This window comes from Myotis myotis, unplaced genomic scaffold, assembly GCF_014108235.1.
Source record: "Myotis myotis isolate mMyoMyo1 unplaced genomic scaffold, mMyoMyo1.p scaffold_m19_p_19, whole genome shotgun sequence".
In the NCBI taxonomy this organism is placed as follows: Eukaryota; Metazoa; Chordata; class Mammalia; order Chiroptera; family Vespertilionidae; genus Myotis; species Myotis myotis.
Genome location: NW_023416323.1, coordinates 5,525,107 through 5,536,635, shown reverse-complemented (window position 1 = coordinate 5,536,635; position 11,529 = coordinate 5,525,107). Strand labels below are relative to the sequence as shown.

The window sequence follows — 11,529 nt, the reverse complement described above, 5'->3', positions numbered from 1 at the left end:
TCAGCTCTGAAATTTGTCTACTCTCTCCCCCTCTCCCCCAAAGTTCACAGTCCTGGGCTGGCCCCTCAGGAGAAGCCACAAATTCAGACTTGTTAATCTACCCTGGAGTCCCTCCCTCCTCCATTGCTGGCTGCATCCCAAGCTAGGTGGGAGCCTGGTGGGAGGTGTAACTGGGAGGTGAAATGAGAGTGTTATATAACCAGGACCAAAGGCCGCCCTTTTCTCCCAGGTAGTATAAAGACAGGCTGTCCCAGCCATCACCATGTGACTCTCACTCTCAGTGCCACCATGCTGGCCTCGGGGCTGCTTCTGGTGGCTTTGCTGTCCTGCCTGACAATAATGGTCTTGATGTCTGTCTGGCGGCAAAGGAAGTTCTGGGGAAAGCTGCCTCCTGGTCCCGGAGCACTGCCTTTCATCGGGAACTACTTGCAGCTGAACACAGAGCAGATGTACAACTCCCTTATGAAGGTATCATGAGGCAGGGAAATGGGTGTTAGGGTGGGGTTGGGGGCCTGCCCAGTCTGGCCGAGACTTTGTGGCAGGGGATTGGCAAGGTTGGACTGAAATCTTAGGAAGGAGGAGGTTGTTTTATAAGATCTATGCTTTTATTGATCCCAGAGAGAAAGAAGAAGGGAGAGGGAGAAAGAGAGGGAAACGTCATTGGAGTCTAAAACCTGGGCATGTGCCCTGACCAGGAATCATGGAATCAAGCTGGTGACCTCTCGGTGCATGGGGCGATGCTCAAGCAACCGAGCCACACCAGCCAGGGAAGAGGGGGGAGTTTTGAAGGTTTAGTACTGGGGTTCTAGCCAGGAAAGACCAGATCTTGGGATGTCCAGTTCCTTGACTGTCAGTACTCGGGCAAAATGTATCCCAGTCTGTGAAGTCTGGGTAGAGAGTCAGTTCAGAGTTGGGGCTGCTCCCTCTCACCACTCCCCTGCCTCTCCATCAGATCAGCGAGTGCTACGGTCCCGTGTTCACCGTCCACCTGGGCACTCGGAGGATCGTGGTGCTGTGTGGACATGAGGCTGTAAAGGAGGCTCTGGTGGACCAGGCTGAGGAATTCAGTGGGCGAGGCAAGCAGGCCACCTTTGACTGGCTCTTCAAAGGCTATGGTGAGGGGGATTCCGGGAGGGGGAATGTGGTCAAGCAGACTTGGTGGCCTCAGTGTCCCAGCATTCTTCTCCCAACTCACCACCCACTCAAGGCTGAGGCAGAGCCCTTCCTCAGTCTCCTCTGTCCCGTTCTGTTTATCCCTGTGTCCCCTCTAACTTGTCTTAGTGTTTCTGCATCTCCCTGCTTCTCTCTGCCCCATCTCCCAGTTCTCTCTCACTAGATGGCTCTTCTTTCTCTCTATCTCTTAGATGATGCTTTTGGGATTTTTCCTTTGGAACCCTGGTCCTCTGTCTCCAAGTGTCATTTGTCTTTTTCTCCTTCTCAGCGTCTGTGCCTCCCCATGTTTCTCTCTCCCTCTCCTTGCCTCTCTTTTCCTTTGTCTTAGAATCTCACATTTTTTCTGCTTCACAATCCCCATGCCTCCACCTCCTGGTAAAAGCCTCTTCTCTCTTCTAGTCTCTCTGTGTTTCTCTGTATATGATTTTCTCTCTTCTCCAGATCAGTCATAGAATCCTTCTCAATTTTTACTCCCACCTCCCAGATCTCCACATATCTCACTTCCCCTCCTTCCCTCCTGCCTCTTTCTCTTCATGTGAGTGTCTCTGCATCTCTGTTTCTCTGTACATCCGTGTTTCCTCTTTTCTTCTAATTTTCTTCCAACTTGGTCTCCTTCTCTTTCTGTATTTCTCTGACTCTGAGTGTTCTCTCTCTCTCTCTCTTCTCTCTCTCTCTCTCTCTCTCTCTCTCTCTCTCTCTCTCTCTCTCTCTCCCTTTTCCCCCACCTCCCTCTGACCCGCCCCTCTCTGGCCACTCCCCACTCCTACATTCCCTCCCCAGGCATGGTGTTCAGCAAAGGGGAGCGCGCCAAGCAACTCCGGCGCTTCTCCATCAGCACGCTGAGGGACTTCGGCTTCGGCAAGCGTGGCATCGAGGAGCGCATCCAGGAGGAGGCGGGCTTCCTCCTCGAGGCTTTTTGGGGCACGCGTGGTGAGCCTGGCACCCCAGAGAGCAGAGGAGGAAAACGCGAGTCCTGCCTTGGGAGGGGAACTAGGTTGGGTGAAGGTGTTCCTCGAATTCTCAGACTGGCATTCAGAAGCCAAGTTGACTCTCCCCCAAATCCCTTCTCTCCTCTGCTCCCAGGTGCCTTCATCGATCCCACCTTCTTCCTGAGCCGAACTGTCTCCAATGTCATCAGCTCCATTGTCTTTGGGGACCGCTTTGACTATGAGGACAAAGAGTTCCTTTCACTGCTGCGCATGATGCTGGGAAGCTTCCAGTTCACAGCTACACCTACAGGGCAGGTGACTGATCCCAACCTGGCTCTACTGTGGCCCTAGCACAGCCAGCCACCGTCTCCCTTAGGCGGACACAGGTGCCTCAAGCTCCTATCCTCCTCCAGACCAGGGTCCCCTCAAAACCAGCCTTCTCCCTTGAACAGCTGAACAGTTGCACAGGAACTCAGGGCAGGGGCCCAATACCCAGTCTCCAATACCTGGATGTCTCAGCTGATATTCCCCTTACAAAAAAAGAAAGGGAAGGAAGGAAATCTGGGTGTGTCTCAATCGATCTCCTCTAAATCCGTGGGCAGGAGCTCTCACGCTGATCTCGCATGAAATCTTAGATATCTGTTTCCATCCAGCCCCATCTACACACCTAAACACCTGCACAGGTGCCTTTACCGGTGCCTCCCTCGCCCCGAGACAGGCCCCACTCCCTTCAGGTGATGTCCACCGACAGCTGTCCTTCCCTTTCCTTCTCCCCCCTCAGCTCTATGAGATGTTCTCCTCGGTGATGAAACACCTGCCGGGGCCACAGCAGCAGGCATTTAAGGAGCTCCAGGGGCTGGAGGACTTTATAGCCAAGAAGGTGGAGCAGAACCAACGTACACTGGATCCCAACTCCCCGCGGGACTTTATTGACTCCTTCCTCATCCGCATGCAGGAGGTACATGCCAGCGGGCAGTGCAAAGATGACCAAAGCCTAGCAGAGGAAAACCAGGCGGGGGGTGGGGGGCGAGGGACAACAGCGGCTCATTCAGATGACCCCCCATCATAACCCTCAGAATCCCAATTATGATTCACTGTTCTCTCCACTGAGCCTTTACCCATGGGCAGGACCTGTGTGTGCAAATCATGGTAATAAGCACGTCTATACCACTGCCGTGCACCAGGCACTATTTTAAGAACTTTATGCTATTCACCTATTTAACACTCACACCAGCTCTTGGAGACGGTTATACTATGACTCCAATATTACAAATGAGGACACTGAGGCCCAGAGAGCCTGAGGTCACACACCTAGCTCCCACTCTGGTCGCTCAGACTCCAAGGCGGGTGCTGTTAGCCACCATGCTCTTACCTTTCATTCCTTGGTTATCAGACACACCTGTGTGGACCGGTGACCTTGCTTTACTATGTGACATTGGAGGGTCCCCACTCCTAACTGGAAGGGCTTTATGGGGTCTTAAGTTCAAGGGGAAAGGATCAGGGAGTGGATGCTCCATAGGAATCTTCAAGATTTTCAGGGAAGGACTAGGATGCTATTGCTTAAAATCTGGTCTGTGCCTCAGAAAATGTCTCTCTTCAACTCTCTGATGCATTCCATCATGGTCTCACTTGCTCACTGTCTCTATTCCTTCATTTCTAAATATTTCTATAGTTAGAAAGCAGCAAATAAGTGGGTAATTAAAGAACACATAGTCAGCTGGATAAGGAAAGTGAGAATAATTTTTGGGTAGAGCCACCAGCCTGGAAAAGGCCTGGCAGAACTAGGGTCCCTCTTCCCACCTTTGGTCCGGATCTATAAGAAGTGGGTCCAGAGGAAAAACCCCGGAAGGGCCCTGAGAGCATGGGGGAGTGGGCTTGGCCTGAAGCTCTCTCTCTGCAGGAGCAAAAGCACCCCAACTCTGAGTTCCACATGAAGAACCTGGTAATGACCACGCTGAACCTTTTCTTTGCGGGCACCGAGACGGTCAGCACGACCCTGCGTTATGGTTTCCTGTTGCTCATGAAGCACCCAGATGTGGAGGGTAAGGCTGCAGGGGGCGGGGAAGTGAGGGCCACAGACCCTCAAAATTCGTCTGAGCCTGCTGCAATGTCCCCACCTCTCTCAAATTACTGGACCCTCAGACACTCCCTGCTATCCACAGACTGGGTGATGATATTCAGCTAATAGGGACCAGCCAAGTTTCATTAGCTGTTAATATATTGAAAATATCTGAACTGATTGGTAAATAGCTCCACCAAGTGCCCACTACCTGCCCCTCCGGACCATCCCCCAAGACTCCGTCCCTCGCAGCTTCCCCCATGATTCTGGCACAACCAGGTTAACAGGACCCTGCGCCAACGATGCTTGGACCAACCTCTGTTTTGAATGATCATATATCCATCCTGTTGTACATATTTGGGCTATCATTCCTGCTCCGAGACCCCTAGCTACCTAAACATATTCCCCTTATCCCACAGCCAAGGTCCATGAGGAGATTGACCGGGTGATTGGCAAAAACCGTCAGCCCAAGTTCGAAGACCGGGCCAAGATGCCCTACACAGAGGCGGTGATCCATGAGATCCAGAGATTCGGAGACATGATCCCCATGGGTGTGGCCCGCAGAGTCACCAAGGACACCAAGTTTTGGAACTTCCTCCTCCCTAAGGTGCTGCCCTTGTCCAGCCTAGAGGGACCTCCAACCTGTACCCTGTGATCCAGCACCCCATCCTCCTTAGAAGCTTCCCAGCCCTTGTCCCCCTCCCTCAATCAAAGACTTCCCCAATCACATGTCCCTTCAACCTTCCCACTCAGAGACACCTGAATCCTGTATCTCCCCAAGACCACTTTCCTCAGGGAATATGAACCCCTTGTCCCAAAACATCCTGCCTCGAGTGACATGAACTGCATGTACCCCAAAGCTTCTGCTTCAGGAGACACAGACCCCATACTCCTCGAAATTCCTGTCTCAGGGACAGAAATGTCACATCCCTCAAAGCTCTTCCCTCAGAGAGGACCCTGGCTCCCATTTCTCCTTACCCAGAGCACCCACATTCCCCCTCTAACCCTATATGCTCTCTGCATACCCATTCCTCCTTCACCTTGTCAATCCCTCCTTCTCCACACCAGGGCACTGAAGTGTTTCCTATGCTGGGCTCCGTGCTAAGAGACCCCAAGTTCTTCTCCAACCCTGGAGATTTCAACCCCCAGCATTTCCTAGATGAGAAAGGGCAGTTTAAGAAGAATGATGCTTTTGTGCCATTCTCCATTGGTAAGAGACCACTGTCTGTTAGCAAGCCACCTGTCACACCAACAGGGGCCTCCTTCATCCCAGCTCCCCTCTCTGAGATGTAGCCTAGTAGCTATCTCCAGCTTGCAAGTCCCTCTTATTATCTACCCTACGGCCAACCAACTGTAACCCTCTGAACTAACACCTACCAAAACTCAGGCAAAAGGAAAGGGGTGATAGTACCTACTTCAGAGATGGGAAAAATCAAGACCCAGAGTGAGTCAGAGATTTGCCCAAGGTCACTTGAATTCATCAGACGCCTAAGGAGGTGATAGCACAGCAGCCATATGTGTATGTTTAGGGGGAAGGGTTGTCTAAAATTCCCATTGCTACAGCCTACTATGGCTCACCCCAATCCCATGTACAAGAGAAACAGCCTCAGAAAGGATTAGAGACTTCTCTGAAAATCTACAGGCCAAGGTATTCTGTCCCCTCCTCCCCAGGGAGAATGCAGCTGGATATTGGCAGAGGGAAGAGGTGGCAGTGAGAGTAGGCCTCATCTTAGCCCTTCCAACCCTATCTTGTCAGGAAAGCGGTCCTGTTTTGGAGAAGGCCTGGCTAGAATGGAGCTCTTTCTCTTACTCACCAACATCATGCAGAACTTCCGCTTCAAGTCCCCACAGTCACCCAAGGATATCGACATGTCCCCGAAACATGTGGGCTTTGCCACCATCCCACGAAACTACACCATGAGCTTCATGCCACGCTGAGCTAGAGCTGCCACAGGGCAGGGCTAGTGGGAGGAGCAAATGGGAGGGCGGGGCCTGCAGGGGCGGTGCTAAGGATGGGGTTGGGGTGGAGGAAAAGAAGGTGCAAGGTGGATTAGAGAGTGAGAAGAAACAGAGGGGCTGTCTGTCCACCTGCTAGAGGTAGATCCTTCAGAGTTGGGGTGAGATAAAGCGAAATCCTTACACTGTACTGTGAATGATGATAATAATAATAGTAACAGCTATTATTTATTGAGCAAGTACTCTGTGTCAGCTCTGTGCTAAAAGCATTACACACTCACCTCCCTTAATGCTCACAAACCTATGGGAAGGGAACTGTGTTCATACCCATTTCACAGGTGACACAGCTGAGGCTCAGAAAGTTTAAGTCTCTATCTGAGACCCCACAGAACACAGTAAGTGCTCAGCAAGTACTTGGACACAGATCTGTGCAGGGATGGCTATACATAGCCCACTGTCCTTTGGGTAGATTCTTAAAGAGCACCCCTTCCTTTTAAGTAAAAAATGACAACTTAGTATATCATTATACAATATGAACAGCTCTGTCCAAGGATTTTTCCAGAGCCCTGGCAGGCAGCTGGCCTGGCTTCACTGCATACTCTTGTCCATTCACGCATACTACAAATGCCAGGGCATTGATCAGATCCCTTATGAGGTGGAATCTGATCATAGTGAGACTGGGGAACAGGAATCAGGTCTCTCAGTGAACTGAATGTGGGAGAAAAACACGTCAGTGAATGCTGCCAGAACTTTGGTCATGGCACAGCCATATACAAGTGTGTATGCATATGTGCGCATGCAAGTATATGATTGCATCTTCTCCTGAGTGTATGCGTGAACTCATTTGCTATGAATTTCGGAAGGTTTGGCTCTCTCTGACAGATCTGGGGTCTACTCTAAGGCCCAGGTAAGAGTCTCAGAATCACCTTCTTACTCTCAAAAAAGTCAGTATGTGTTCCCTTAGAAGTAGCATCTTCAATCTGTGTACAATCTGAACATTCATACACATTAGCCTTGGTTTTGTGTTTCTTAAACTAAATGCTACACACATCTTTCTCCCCCCAAGAAAAGAAAACTTGCCACACTTGAAGGACCAATGATTGAGAAAAAGAGAGGGTAAATTTGGTCCTCTGAACCTTGCAAATTTCACAGCAGGCTATGATTCTCAAGTTTCTCATTTTCCATTATCTAAGTTTTACAACTTGGGTTTCATGAATTGGCTGCTTCCTGCTCACTGGAGAAGGAGAAGGATGGATCCATAGGAAAACACCCTTTATTATTACAAATGCACTTTTAAAAATTTATTATCATTTATTTATTTTAGAGAGAGAAAGAGAGAAAAAGAGAGAAAGAGTCAAGAGAGGAGAGGAGGGGCTGGAGCTAGCTGGGTGCTGCCAATGAGGCACTTCTCAAGGAGAAGAGAGAATAGCTATCAGGTCTTTGCCTTGCAAGGAGGGAGAGAAGAGGTAAGAGAGGACAATTATTAATTTTCACAATCCTCCAGCATGATCATTACCAGAGGGAAAGAAGTGGGAAGGAGTAAAAGGTTAAAGCGTTAAAAATATGGTGACAAAAGAAGATTTGACTTTGGGTAGTGGGTACACAAAGCAATATACAGATGATGTATGATGGAATTGCACATTTGAAACCCATGTAATTTTATTAACCAATGTCTGTGGCTGTAACTTCCAATACTATGTTGAATAGAAGTGTTGAAAGTGGACATTCCTGCCGGCCAGTGTTGCTCATTGGTTGAGTGTTGACCTATGAACCAGGAGGTAACTTGGAAAAGTAAAAGAAAAAAAATGAGAGAAAAGAGAAAAACTACGTAAAATAAGAAAAATCAATAAGAATATTCAAAAGTAGTCTAGAATAAAAGGAAAGAGAGAAATTAGAGATATGCAAGATATAACAGAAGAAAGGAAATAGGGGAAAAACAAACAAACCCCCCCACACACACACACCAAACACAAACACACACACACACACACACACATACACACACACAAAACCACACACACTCACACACTCAGAAACATTTGGGTGCACTCTTTGTGGGGGTCGCTGGATTTTGCTCTGATGTTGTTGAGTCTGGTCTTTGGTGTGACTATCCTGGGCCTCATGGGAGCTTCTCTGTTGCAGGTCACTGTGTCACTGTTCTTTTCTGGTTTTGGGCAAGCTGATTGAGGTCCGAATGGTTGAAGCCCCAAATAGTCTCACCACTTGATTGTCCCTGTTCTGAGCTGTACTCCATTCCCCTATGAGCTCTGCGGGGTATCCTGGTTGGGGCCAGGATGGTTTGATCATACTCCTATTGGCATGGTGTTAGTATCTTGTAGAAGGCAGGGCCCGGCCCTTCTCCTTCTAATGCTTCAGCTCTGCCTGGTTTGCGGGCACCTCCTCTCTGTCACCTGCAGGGGCACAGATTTCCTGCCCTGGGCTGTTACCCTTTGCCTCTGGTTGCTGCAGGTCAGGTCAGAAGCAGCTGTTTTGCTGGTGGGAAAGAGGGTACCTTCCCTGTGTTTCAAGTGGGCAGGGTTGATCTCCTTCTTGGACCTACTGTCCAGCCCCCTTTCTGCTCACCAGTGTGAGTTCTTCCAAGAAATAGAGGGCCCCCCAGACTCAATGTTGGGTGTGTTCTTCAGACCCCTCCAATGTAGGCTGGCCCTGAGCTCCACTGCATGGCCCTTCCCCCTGGTCAGGAGGAGCTTCCCAGACTGCACAATGGTTGGGTGCTAGTGCTACTCTATGGAGGGACTTCAGCCCCAGGCTTCCACTGCTGCACCCACTCTACAGTGTCCATAGCCAGTGCCCTCAGGGCCTCCTTTCTCAGTCTCAGGCCCTCCTGTCTCACCTACAGATCTGCAGCCTCTACAGTCGCCACAGATCCTCAATTCTAATAGGTCCACGTCAGGGGAGGCTACACCCACCTCCCAGCCTTCAGCACAGTTTTTATCTCTTCACTTTTAATCTGTGTGAATCTTTTGTTCTGAGGTGGGTCTCTTGTAGACAGCATATATATGGGTCCAGTTTTATCCATTCAGCTATCTTATATATTTTGATTGGAGCATTTAGTCCATTTACATTAAGGTTATTATTGATAGGTACTTATATATTGCCATTTTTTCTTTATACCTGTTCTCTCCTCTCTCAATTTCTTCTTCTTCTTCTTAAGTCCCTTTAATATTTATTGTAATGCTGGTTTGGTGGTAATGTACTCCTTCAGCTCCCCCCACACTCCGGGACGGTCTTTATTTCACCTTCAATTTTAAATGGTAACCTTGCTAGATAGAGTAGTCTTGGATTCAGGTCCTTGCTTTTCATTACTTTGAATATTTCATGCCAATTTCTTCTGGCCTGAAGTGTTTCTATTGAGAAAGTTGACAATCTATGGCAACTACCTTATATGTAAGTTTCTGTCCCTCTCTTGCTGCCTTTAAAGATTCTTTGTCTGTAATGTTTGTCATTTTAATTATGATGTATCTTGGTGTGGGTCTTTTTTGATAAACCATTGATTTTTGGGTGTTAATTTTGTATCCTGCTACTTTGCCAAATTCATTTATTAAATCTAGTAGTTTTTTGAGGGGAAAGTCTTTAGGGTTTTCTATGTCCAATATCATGCCATCTGTGAATGAGAGTTTTACTTCCTCCTTTCCAATTTGGATGCCTTTTATTTCTTCTGCTTGTCTGATCTCTGTGGCTAGGACTTTCAGTACTATCTATATATATAAATGCCTAAGAGACCGTTATGGCAGAATGACCGAACGACCAGAATGGACCTGTCACTATAATGTGCACTGACCACCCCGATTGCCTGATCAGCGCCTGCCAGCCAACCTTGTGGTTTCTCCCCCTGGCCAGCAGGCACCGCCCGCCCGATGGGGAGCAGAGGAATGAGTAATTGGGGGTGGTAGTGGCGGACGCAGGTGGCACCAGGCCAAGGCTCGTGAAGGTCAGAGGGTGGGATGCTGGCAGCAGAGGCAAGGAAGGCCCCAGCCGGCTAACCTCCCAGTACCTGAAGGCTTTTGAAAAAACCTTTCTGGGGGAGGTTTTTCTTTTTCCCCCAGGGGTGAATAATTCAAAGGTGCTAGCCACAGAGCTGCCCGCTATGGAGCCACCTAATCTCTCCCTGCACCCAGTTGGATAGAGTATGGCATGCGGCGGGGTGGAACACCCAAAGCTGCTGCCGACAGGGGAGAAGCTGGTGGGGGTGGGGAGTGGACACAGGGGCCTTGGAGCTCTACCACCCGGCCCCAACATTCTCTCCACCTAGGGCGATCACGTGATTTTCATCATTCAAATTTTTTATGTAATGTATAACATTTATTGATTTGTGAATATTGTACCAGCATTGCATCCCTGGAATAAATCCCACTTGGTCATGATGTTTGATCTTTTTAATATATTGCTCGATCCGATTTGGTAATATTTTTGGAGATTTTAGCATCTATGCTCGTCAGGAATATTGGCCTTTAATTCTCTTTCTTTGTAGTGTCTTTATCTGGTTTTGGAAGTAGAATAATGCTGGCCTCATAAAAGAGCTTGGGAGTATTCCTTCCTCTTGGATTTTTTTGGAACAGATTGAGGAGTATAAGTGTTAGTTCTTCTTTGAATGTTTGATAAAACTCCCCTTTGAAGACATCTGGACCAGGCTTTTGTTTGCTGGGAGTTTTTTGATTACTGCTTCAATTTCATTAGTTGTTATTGACCTGTTCAGGTTTTCTGATTCTTCTTGATTCAGTTTTGGGAGATTGTATTTTTTCTAGGAATTTGTCCTTTTCATCCACATTGTCTAGCTTATTGGCATATACTTGTTTGCAGTATTTTCTTACAATCTTTTGTATTTCTGTGGTGTCGGTTGTTACTTCACTGCTTTCATTACTGATTTTGATTATGTGGGTCCTTTCTCTTTGTTTCTTGATTAATCTGGCTAAAGACTCATCAATCTTGTTTATCTTTTCAAAGAACCAGCTCTTAGTTTCATTGATTTTTTGTATTGTTTTTTAGTCTTTATGTCATTTATATATGCCCTAATATTCATTATTTCCTTCCTTCCACTTACTCTGAGCTTTTCTTGTTGTTCTTTTTCTAATTCTTCAAGTTGGAAGGTTAAGTCATTTATTATTAATTTTTGTTTTTTTGAGGTAGGCCTGTCATGCTATGAACTTCCCTCTCACAGCATTGCTTTTGCTGTGTTCCATAGATTTTGGGTTGTTGTGTGCTCATTTTCATTTGTTTCCAGGAAGTTTTTGTTTTCTTTCTGGATCTCCTTGATAACCAATTCATTGTTTAATAACATGCTATTTAGCTTCCATGTGTTTCAATGTTTTTCAGTGTTTTTATGATAGTTGATTTCTAATTTCATTCAATTGTGATATGAGAAGATGCTTGATATGATTTCAATCTTCTTTA

General features: G+C 47.7%; 1 protein-coding gene across 2 annotated transcripts; it reads left to right on the top strand.

Moving 5' to 3' along the window:
- Positions 1 to 244: 244 nt before the first annotated feature.
- On the top strand, positions 245 to 6,114 carry LOC118674840 (cytochrome P450 2A13-like). 2 transcript variants are annotated; one of them, XM_036346948.1, is made up of 9 exons: positions 245 to 468; positions 953 to 1,115; positions 1,954 to 2,103; positions 2,257 to 2,417; positions 2,884 to 3,060; positions 4,003 to 4,144; positions 4,581 to 4,768; positions 5,230 to 5,371; positions 5,918 to 6,114. In XM_036346948.1, the coding sequence occupies exons 1-9, from the start codon at positions 289 to 291 to the stop codon at positions 6,097 to 6,099; spliced, it is 1,485 nt and encodes a 494-aa protein (XP_036202841.1). In that variant the 5' UTR covers positions 245 to 288; the 3' UTR covers positions 6,100 to 6,114. The 2 variants fall into 2 exon arrangements, with proteins under 2 accessions (XP_036202841.1, XP_036202842.1); XM_036346949.1 differs by lacking the exon at positions 1,954 to 2,103.
- Positions 6,115 to 11,529: the final 5,415 nt, after the last annotated feature.